The sequence below is a fragment of the Lepus europaeus genome, chromosome 8 (genome assembly GCF_033115175.1).
Source record: "Lepus europaeus isolate LE1 chromosome 8, mLepTim1.pri, whole genome shotgun sequence".
Classification (NCBI taxonomy): domain Eukaryota; kingdom Metazoa; phylum Chordata; class Mammalia; order Lagomorpha; family Leporidae; genus Lepus; species Lepus europaeus.
The window spans coordinates 101,697,430-101,708,658 of NC_084834.1; the positions used below are offsets into that span (position 1 = coordinate 101,697,430).

Consider the following 11,229-nt stretch of genomic DNA (forward strand, 5'->3'; position numbering starts at 1 on the left):
GGCTAAGGCAGAAACCAGTAACCACATAATCCTACAGAGGGATCTAAAATTAAAGTTCCCACATGCTCAGGGAGCACAAGTAGGAGTTGGAGTCCAGGAGACAAAACATTCTGGACAGGGCACGTGAGGTGGTGCCCAGGAGCAGGAGGGCACCTGGCTTCTGCAGCAGCCGAGATGCTTGGCAGGAGTTCAGGGAGCAAGGGATGCTGGGAGAAGAGGCTGCAGAACAGGGCTGGTGTTGGGTGAGCCCTACCGAGGCTTCGGTACTTTGGTCTATGTTAAGGCCAGCAGGAAGCTACTGGAGGAGTTTTATTTGGATTATGGGCAGAAGAGGAGACCACAGATTTTTTTAGAAAGACCCACTCTATCTGCAGGCTGCGGAATGAATGGGAACAGAGACAGCGTGGATGCAGGGAGATGTGTGCAGGCCAGCCGCACCAGTCGAACAGAACCTGAATGGGGGCGTGGGAATGAAAAGAGGGACAAGGGCGCAGAGAATGGAGCCAAGACAACAAGGCTGATCAAGGCTCGTTTATTCCAGCATCTCAGCGATATTTTATACATAACCAGCTGAGCTCAAGGCAACACAGAAGTTAGCAACACAGGCAAGAACTTATCGGGCTTTCGGCAACACAGTCACAACATAGTTAATTTTAGCAGAGTGCTCTTGTTTAATCATCCTCCTTCAACATGGGAGTACAGTGGCTTTCTCATCCCAGGAATTCCACAAGCCAAGACTGACCTTGACTTGTCCATGACTTGTTTATGGGCTGTCTACATCTCCCCCTCTTTTATTTAATTGGGAATGGCCTCTGTCTTAGGTTGCCCTCAGTCATCCTGTCCTTACCCGTCATTGGTAACTCTGGCAGCTTGGCCTAGAGCCCTGTCTTAGGTTGGTACAGGATGCTGAGTGTCTTACCCGTCTCTGAGGACCATTCCAGCTTGACATTAGGCGAGAGATGAAACATACAGCCAAGTACCAATTATTTTGATTGCAAAGGAGGTTTGGTACGAAGTTTTAAATGATGAATCTCAGTCCATACAGACTGCAGTAAAGTTAGCAGAAACTACAGAACACACGGAAAACATCCCATACAAAGTAGGAAAAGCAGTAGCAGTCCAGCCCAGCCAACATTAGTAACCAATGAATCCATTGAAACCCTCCAAATGTTAGTGGGTTAGTAATAAACATATGTTGCATTTCACTCTTAAGTTTATCACACACTTGATCTTAGCCAAAAGGCCGAGAAGCGATAAAGTTTATCAATAACAGACTCTATATATGGCACATTGTTAGTAATGTTAAAACAACATCCCCCAGGTACAAATTCACAGCCCATATGATCTTTCAATAATAAGTAATCAATAGCAGCACGATTTAAAAGTACTCCCGAGCGAACTTGATCCACTTCTTCTGCCAGACTGGATAATGCAGCAGCAGCAAGACTAATTGATTTGGTCACCAAACATGCAAGCCTTCGCAGTCCATGGTTATTTCCAAAAGCCAGTCCAGGAACACCGACTACTGATACAGCCATGGCAAGGGCAGGGTCCTCTCCTATCAAGATGAGGTTGCTGTTACAGTTCTCAGGCAATGAACGTCGCCTTCGTGTCTTTGGAACTACGGATGTCAGCATCGGGGCCACACGGCCCAATGAGCAGTTGCGGAAAATATCAGGGGCTAACGATGTAAAGGCATATTGGCTGCATAACAAAACCCATCCCTTAGGAGCCTGCGTCCCACTCAACAAATGAAATTCCCTGTAGTTAGTGCGGTTGAGTTGCTGTGGTACAGTAAATAATAAGCAAGTAACATTATCTATTTCAAGGGAAGTTATATTGAGGCCTGTTATATTAGTAAACTCCTCCCTAGAAGAGGGTATTCCTATAAGATTATTGGTAAGAAGACAAGAAGGAGAATCAGCTGTATTAACACAAAAGGAAGAAGTGTTAGTTGTTGCGGCCAAATGCAACCAAAAATTGCTAGATTCTGTAGAAAAAGAAGCATTAACAAAGTGACATTGACGGTTCCATTAAGGACATCATTAGGGAAGTTCTTTTTCCAAAATTAACAAGAATATACCCCTGCATCTGATTATATGGCCAATTTTGTTATACTAAAATCAGTATTTTTTCTCTTTGATTGGTCATATTGGACCACCCACGGGTTATGTGTTTTCCGCCACAAAACACAGTTTGATTGTTGTGTACCCACTGCACAAACCCTGCTTGGCCAGTCCCATTAGGATACACAAGAACAATTTAAAATCACTGGAGTGCCCACAGAGACAGTGACATTGGCCTGGTTTATGGATAAATGACAGGATTCATCTGTCTTCAGGAAGATTCCGATCGTTAGCAACGTCCCGAGGGGGCGTCGCTGGGAGGATATCCACCTGTCACACCAACCGCTCCGGCAGCCATCGCACCGCATCATCCTTTTGAGAAAAAACAAACATGCCCTCGTCCCCATACCAGTACCGGATCAGGTCCATTCCATTGATTGTGGTAGGAGCCCTCCCTTTCACCATTGCTCTATTCACCACTGTTTGTGGATACCAGTGTCGATCAGCTGCAGAACGACCATCTTTGTCCAATATAAGAAAATTTAGAATTAATAAAGCATGTGAAAGCCATTTATTAGGAGAATGGGTGGAAACTCCATACTCCCCCTTTTTTATTTTATTTAAATATTGCTTTAAAGTATTATGTGCACGTTCAACAAAGCCTTGGCCTTGAGGATTATACTTGGGAATGCCAGTAACATGAAACATAGAAAAGGTTGCACAAAAAGTTTTAAAAGTTTTAATCTGTTTTGGAGTTCCTAGGGAAGCAAAAGCTTGTAAGCAATGGGTGATGACATGTTTTGTAGCTTCACCTGTATGTAAGGAAGCAAAAATAAATCCAGAACAGGTATCAGTAGACACATGTATATATTTTTGTTTACCAAATTCCATGGAGTGGGTGATATCCATCTGCCACAGTTGATTGGGAAACAAACCGCGAGGGTTAATTCCATAATGAGGTACTGGTGGAGGTACAGGGTGGAGCAAGTAGAACAAGATTTTACAATTTGTCGAACATGTTGAGTAATTTTGTGTTTTAAACGTAACGTACAAGCATTTACATGATGAAAAGCGTGATCTTTTGTAGCTGTCTCAGTAGAGTCTGCTAATCGATTACCGTCTACTAAAGGCCCAGGGAGATTAGAATGTGCTCGGATATGACCTATAAAAAAAGGGCAGGTACGTTGTCGAATGATAGTGCATATGCAAGAAAACAAAGGAGAAGCAGCAGAGGACTCAGGAAAAAATGAACAAGTTTCTAAATGAGGTACTGATAAGACACATATTTGCTGTCGGTGTATGTTAACCCCTACATCCAAAGTAGACTGCAATGCAAGTGCAACAGGAGCTAATTCTACCATGTGGAGACAAGAAAGGGGTGTTAATAACTGTACAGTGACCGTCACAAATTACAGAAACTTGGCCAGTGTTGGAACCGTCGGTAAATATCAAAGCAGCATTCTCTAAAGGTTGAAAGCTAGTGTTTCATGGGAACACACAGGGATGTTGTCGTAAAAACTGCAATACTTTATCTGCTGGGTAATTATTATGAACGTGTCCTGAAAAAGAAGCTAATGCAAGAGGCCAGTCCTCAGTGAAAGACAGGAGCCATATAAGCTGTTTGTTAGTATATGGTTGACATATGCATGTCGGCACTATTCCAAATATTCTTCTACATTCTAATCTCCCTTTAGCTATAATCTCAGCTGTTGCATTATAATATGGTACGACATTCTTTTTAGGGGTAGCTTGTAAATATATCCAAAGCAAAGGAGCCTCTTGCCACAACAAAGCGGTGGGTAAATAATCTGTAACCAAAATAATAAGAATTAAAGGCTGATTATAATCAGTATAAGAAACAAAACTCTGAGATAAGGCCTGTTGTACTTTTTCCAAAGCCAGCCGTGCTGCGGGGGTAAGCACTCGTTGGGAATTGGGGGAACTATCTCCCTTTAGAATATCAAATAAAGGTTTAAGGTCTCCTGTTGTGAGGTGAAGATGGGGACGAAGCCAATTAATATCTCCTAGAAGTTTTTGAAAATCATTTAAAGTCCGTAAAGAATCAAATCGCAAAGTGACTTTCTGTGGAAGCATTTTTCGTGGGTATAATTGGAAGCCTAGAAATTGATAAGGATATTGAAATTGCATTTTTTTCAGGGGCTATAATAAGACCAGAGGTGAATAACTGACATTGCATCACCAAAAATTCCTCAGGTCCAGCTATCAAAATGTCATCCATATAATGTATAATATATAAATTACTATATGTCTTACGAATTTTTTTGAGAGTGGCAGCAACAAATTATTGACACAGCATAGAGCTATTCCCCGTCCCTTGGGGCAAAACTCTTCATTGATATCTTTTCATAGGCTCTTTAAAATTTACTGATGGAACACTGAAAACAAATTGGGGTCAATCTTCTGGATGTAAAGGTATTGTATAAAAACAACCTTTTAAATCTATTATTGCAATATAAGAGTCTTTTGGAATTGTAGTAGGCAGCAATAAACTTGGTTGCAAAGCCCCCATAACTTCCATAGTAGCATGAACTGCCTTAAGGTCCTGAAGCAACTGCCATCTCCAAGATTTCTTTTTGATAACTAAAATAGGACTATTCCAAGGAGAATTAGAAGGAACTATATGTCCTGCTGTTAACTGTTCTTGCTCCAATATCTGTGCAGCATTTATCTTTTCCTGTGGTAAAGGCCACTGAGCCACCCACACGGGAGCATCTATCTGATTTCCACTTTATTTTTTCCGCATGGGGCACTGGTTGATCAGTGGCCATCAAGGGAAACCTAAGCCCCTTTGGTCAGGATTAACAGTTAAAGTAATTGGAGATGTGATGCCTTGTTGTTGCTTGCCTAAACCTTTGACCGGCAGGTGGCCCTGTTGAAGCATATTAGCGGTAACTATTTCATTTGGACTACACATTAAAGCCCCCATTTGTGTCAAAACATCTCGCCCCCAAAGGTTAATGGGCAGTCCTTCTAAAATATATGGTTGAAATGTGCCTGTATTGCCTGCTTCATCTTCCCACTGTAACAACTCTGAACTTTGTTCTAGTCCCTGACTCTGACCAATACCTCGCAATTGAGTCATAGTAATTTCCTTTTTCCAATTTGTGGGCCAGTTTGCTGCTGAAATAATGGAGACATAAGCTCCAGCATCCAAAAGGCCCTTAAATAATTTTCCATTTAGTTTTAAGGAAAACATTGGTCGGTCCTTAGTTATAGGTTGTATCCAATAAGCATCAGAAGATCCAAAACCTTTATTTCCTCTTTTATTTGAAAAGGATTTACCAATCGGAGATAAGGGGAGCAAAATTAATTGGGCAATACGTTGTCCTGGAGTTAAGGTTACAATTACATTATTGGCTTGAGCCATAATTCTTATTTCACCAGTAAAGTCAGCGTCTATAACTCCAGGAAAAACTTGCAATCCTTTCATAGTTGTACTACTCCTACCCAGTAGAAAGCCAAAAAAACTGGTTGGCCAAGGGTCGTAAATTCCAGTAGGGAGGACTTGTGGGCCCATTTCAGGGGTCAATACTGTATAGGAGGTGGCACTGAGGTCCAATCCTGCACTTCCTTCTGGGCTCTCTGGAGGGAATTGATAGATTTAGGGTGTTTTGCTAAGGAACAAATGTCACGGCCCCAAAAATTTGTTGGGTTTTCTGGTTCTGGTTCGGGGCCTGGGGCGAGCCCCTCTTCCAGTTTCCCAAATTAGTACCAACAAGAGGTCTGCCATTTTTATCCATTTTGGATCGGCACTCATTAGCCCAGTGTTTTCCTCTTTTACATTTTGGGCACATCCCTGGTGGGAGTCTCCTTTTATTATTATTATTTTGGGGGCAGTCTCTATGCAGGTGACCCTTTTTTCCACATCTAAAACACCCCTTTTTATCAGTTATTATCCTTCGGGCTGATTCCTGTAATGACATTCCCTGCAAGGCAGCGGCCATCACTAGACCCTGTATATAGGATGGACTGATAGATGCAGATTTTAATGTATCCATCTAAATCAGTTCTTTTTCTATAAGGTCGAATAGCCTGTTTGCATGGTATATTAGCATTCTCATATGCTAACTGTGTTACAAAATCCAATCCTGCCTGGGGGTCACCAAATATCTTTACAGCCACCTGTAGCAAGCGGTTGACAAACTCTGAGTATGGTTCATCAGGGCCCTGGACAGTCTTTGACAATGATTCACCTATCTTTGCTCCCTTTGTGGGTAAGATATTCCAAGCTCGTCGTGCAGCGGCCGCAGTTTGCTGAAAAACAGCAATCGGTTGTCTTACCTGCTGCTGAATATCCTCATATGCACCTTGCCCTGCTAACATGTCAGAATCCCAATTGTCATTTCCTCCTTGTGCATTTAATCTGGCTGTATGCCGGCATTGATCAAAGAACTCAGATCTCCACAATAAGTAATCTGCTCCTGACAAGCATGCACGAGCAATAGTTTTCCAGTCTGCGGGAGCCAGCACAGTTTGAGCAAGACTATCAAGCAACGTCCGAGTGTAGGGAGCAGTAGGACCATAGGCATCACAGGCAGCTTTTAAGTCTTTTAAAATTTTAAATGGAACAGGGTGATGTCTTCTCATGGCCTGCCCCTGTTCCATAAATTCTTCTACTGGGAGAGCCCCTAAGAGCTGATCAGCCCCTGGTTCTCCTCGTTGGACAGCCTCACGTATCACTTGTTCTACACCTTTTTCGGGATACAACGATTTATTAACTCCCGACTTTAGAAAGGCGGAAGGGGAAGGCTTTATTGACTGAGATTGTTGGGTTATCTGTTGTTTTAATTCAAGTACCTCAGTGTGTAATGGCGACAGCTCCGAAGGAGGAGCCCATGGAAAAGAAGGTTCCTCTTTCCTAGGACTCTGGGGAGGCTCATCCACTTCCTCATCACCTCTCTGGGAAGATTGGCTCCGAGCCGCCTCTATTTTTTCCTGTAGAAAACTTAGAGCACCCTGAAGGAGTGTTTTATCCTTTTGCTGTGCCAGAGTCTCCTTAATAAGAGACCATAGAGAAAATGTAATTACCGGCAGGGATTCCGGCCCGTTTTTTTGTAAATACGCATTTAAGTCTTTTCCGAGCAAATTCCAGTGTTGCTCATCCACTACCCCTTCTTCTGCGAACCAAGGAAAAACTGTTTCTATAGCATCAGTGAACTGTTCTATGGCTCGCTTTTTTAACCCTATTCCTTGCGTCTGCAGTAAAGTTTTTACAGCCTTTATCACGTCTTGCTTACCTTGAGCTTGTCCCATAATGCCCCTTTTTCACCTTATCCGGAGGCAAGAGGAATCGGGTACTTACCTGCTTCCTTCCATTGTTCTATTGTCGCCTTGGCCTTTCAGGTAGGGTTCCTCACGTTATTCCCCGTAATCCAGGTCCCTGTTCGGGCGCCACCTGTGCGGGCCAGCAGCACCAGTCGAATGGAACCTGAATGGGGGCGTGGGAATGAAAAGAGGGACAAGGGCGCAGAGAATGGAGCCAAGACAACAAGACTGATCAAGGCTCGTTTATTGCAGCGTCTCAGCAATATTTTATACATAACCAGCTGCAGCTCAAGGCAACACAGAAGTTAGCAACACAGGCAAGCAACTTATCGGGCTTTCGGCAACACAGTCACAACATAGTTAATTTTAGCAGAGTGCTCTTGTTTAATCATCCTCCTTCAACATGGGAGTACAGTGGCTTTCTCATCCCAGGAATTCCACAAGCCAAGCCTGACCTTGACTTGTCTATGACTTGTTTATGGGCAGCCTACAGAGATGCATTAGGGGGCCTAATGCTAGCAGGTGCCTTTGGCATTCCACCTTGGCATGCAAGGTGGGTGTCCTCCCCTGTACCACCCCCGAGGAGCAATTCCGCATAGCCCCTAGCATGAGGTAAGGGTGGGGCTTTCTGGGAGGGGGGAGAGAATACACATGCGCAGGGCCAGGCCCACTGTAACCCCAGGAGAGCTGAGGCGAGGGCCAGAGCTCTGCCGGCCTCAGCGAGATGAGCGTGGGCCCCTCCTTCCAGGGCAAACGTGAAGACACAGCCTTCTCAGTGTCGGGGGGGGGGGGGGGCTCCACAAGCAACAGAGCAGCAGTGGGTTTGTGCTTGGGGTGCTTCCAGTTTCCAGGAGCACCCAGCTGCTCCACTGCCTGGGGGAAGACGAGGGAGGAGGGGGGAGGGACAGCTGAGCTTGGGGACAGCCCCTTTGCTAGGAGGAGGCGGACCCCAGCTGCGGCCACCTGCTTCTCCAGCAAGCAAGCCAGAATGAAGCCCCCAGCTCAGAGCCCGACCGCCTGGCTCTCTGCACTGCACAGGCTGCTGCGACCGTGTAGGCGGAGGACTGGGACACAGCGGGAAACAATTCTGGAAGTTTGTCACGGTCTGACAAAATTGTGTTTTCCAAAAACAGGTAGCAGCCTGCACCTGGCTGCCATGTCGGGCTCACTGGAGGGGTCTCTGCACACTTCTTAATGCCCGTGCTCAGCCCAGCAGCCAGCTCTTCTCAGGACCCTCTCCCTGACAATGCCCACAATCTGCATTGTTCTTTGCGTAATTCACCTGCGAGATCTTTCTTATCAGTGCATAAACAGCATTTTCCCCTAGCTGAATAATATTCCTTTGTATAACTGCAACAATTTAACCAAACTCCTGCTTTTTTCCCAATCACTTGCTGTTGTTACCAGAGAACTGCAGGGTCCTTGTCTTCGCGCAAGAATAGCAAGGTTTATTAGGGCAGGGACATCCATTAGAACGGATGGGCACCTCTCCAGACAGAGCCTGAGAGAGAGTGCACAGTTGCTCAGACTGGGGGAGAGCGGGGTTACGTGGTTGAGTGGAGAGAATACACCTGGCCAGGCCAGGCGGGCGGCTCAGCAGAGTGGCGGAGGGCTGAGTGCGCAGTCCGGTTGAGGCTGGGGGTTTTTAAGGAGATGGGTCTTTGTCTTCACACATCTCCTCCTGAAACAAAAGACTTTATGGATGTAAATACTAAAAACTCCTGTTTTCCCCCTGAAGGTATCAGACAAGGGGAAGCCTGGCTGGCACAGTTGCAGGGAGTTCCCCAATAAACCCTTTCCCTTACTCCGGTGTCCGGTGTGCTTTGCGATGGCTAACGTTAAGATATAACACATATTCTTTGCATCTCCCCATCTTTCAAATACACATAGGCCATAACTTTGGCTACATACATGTACAGCTTAATGTCCTGGGGAGTAGGCAGAAGCTGCCCACAACTGAGTCACATGGCAACCTTTTCCTTTGTCTTTCACCATTGTGAACTGCCGTATTGCTTGGTTTTCCATGCCTTTGTCACCCGTTCGTGCCCCACCTTCCTGCGGGGTCTCTCGCTCTCTGCTTGTTCATGCTGATGAAGAAGCCTTCCCCAGAATCTGACCTGGTACAGCCTGGACCAGCATCTTCCTGGGATCTGTTTCCTCTGTTAGAGCCCCTGTATATCATGTCTTCTCCTCATGGTTGATGCCAGCAACTGCCTGAAAGACAGGTGTTTTGTTTTAGAACTCTCTTGTCTACAAGTGTCTCAGTTCTCCCTTCACAGCTGATCCGGAACTTGCTGGAAGTAGAACTCCAGGCTGGAAGTAGTTTCCACAGAGATTAAACAGCTACTGAATGTATGGAGCCAGCACAGGAGACCACAAAGGACAGGGGAGCCAGACTGAGAGGCAACAAGGCTTAGCCTCCCACTGATGACCTGGATGGGTTTGAACAAGTTCTCCTAGCCTGCATGAGTTTTAATTTCTCCATGCATTGAAAATTAATGATCATCTTCTTTCTTGGGTTTTCACTGGTGAAAATACAGAAGTCCAAAGGCATTTCCCTATAGCTCATGTTGGCATGGAGCAGTACAAAGTCATTTGACTCCTGATCTTTTGTGACCTGTTAAGTGCTCTTTGAAAGCTGTGCCTCCTTGGTTCTGTTTTTTTTTTTTTTTTCTCACAATGTACCTCAGTGTGGGTCTATTTTCATTCATTATAGTGAGCATCTGAGAGCCAATTCAATCCAGAAAAGTCTTGGTCAGCTGTGGGAAATTTTCTTGAATTATTTAATGACTTCCTCCCTTGTACTGCCTTTTGGAGCAGCCAGCACAGCTGTATTCTATACTTAGCATCTGGCTTTCCCACACTCAACTATACATTCATAAAGGCACAAACCATGCCTCTCTGGTTTCGTGCCCAGAACAGTGACAGGCCCATCACAGGACTCAATAAATTGTGAATCAACGAATGATGGCAGGAAGAGGCCCAAACTTTTAAGATTTATTTTTATTTATTTGAAAGAGTTAGAGAGAGAGGTAGAGACAGAGAAAGAGGTCTTCCATCCGCTGGTTCACTCCCCAAATGACTGAGCTGATCTGATCCAAAGCCAGGAGCCAGGAGCTTCTTCCAGGTCTCCCACGTGGGTGCAGGGGCCCAAGGACTTGGGCCAAATTCTATTGCTATACCAGGCCATAGCAGAGAGCTGAATCGGAAGTGGATCAGCCAGGACTCGAAGCAGCACCTATATGGGATGCCGAGGCTGCAGGCCTGGGCTTCTAAGGCGCTGCACCCAGCGCCGGCCCCAGAAACCAAATCTTGCAGGGTTTTAAGTGACAGATTTTTCTCCATATTCTCCCTGGAACTGTTATCTTGGTGCCAGACTATTTGAAAAAGTCTTTTACTTTTGTTCCCTCTTCTATTTTCTATCCCTTTTTTTTTTTTTTAAAAATATTTATTTATTTATTTATTTGAAAGTCAGAGTTACACAGAGAGAGGAGAGGCAGAGAGAGAGAGAAGTCTTTCATCCGCTGGTTCACTCCCCAGATGGCCGCAACGGCCAGAGCTGAGCCAATCGGAAGCCAGGAGCCAGGTGCTTCTTCCGGGTCTCCCACATGGGTGCAGGGGTCCAAGGGCTTGGGCCAAATTCTACTGCTATCCCAGGCCATAGCAGAGAGCTGGATCTGAAGAGGAGCAGCTGGGACTAGAACCGGTGCCCATACGGGATGCCGGTGTTTCAGGCCAGGGCATTAACCCGCCGTGCCACAGCGCTGGCCCCGGAACATATGTCCTTGTGAGGAGAGATTAGGTTAAGAAATAACCTACTTGTGACAAACACATAAAGAAGACAGTGCAGTGAGGACAGGAGCATAGTTTGCAGGAA

General features: G+C 45.3%; 1 protein-coding gene across 1 annotated transcript; it reads right to left on the reverse strand.

Annotated features, from left to right (window-relative positions):
* Nucleotides 1–5,972: 5,972 nt before the first annotated feature.
* Nucleotides 5,973–7,340, reverse strand: LOC133765332 (endogenous retrovirus group K member 7 Gag polyprotein-like). The gene has a single exon (XM_062198920.1). It carries the CDS (start codon nucleotides 7,338–7,340, stop codon nucleotides 5,973–5,975), a length of 1,368 nt encoding a protein of 455 aa, XP_062054904.1.
* Between the last annotated feature and the right edge of the window lie 3,889 nt (nucleotides 7,341–11,229).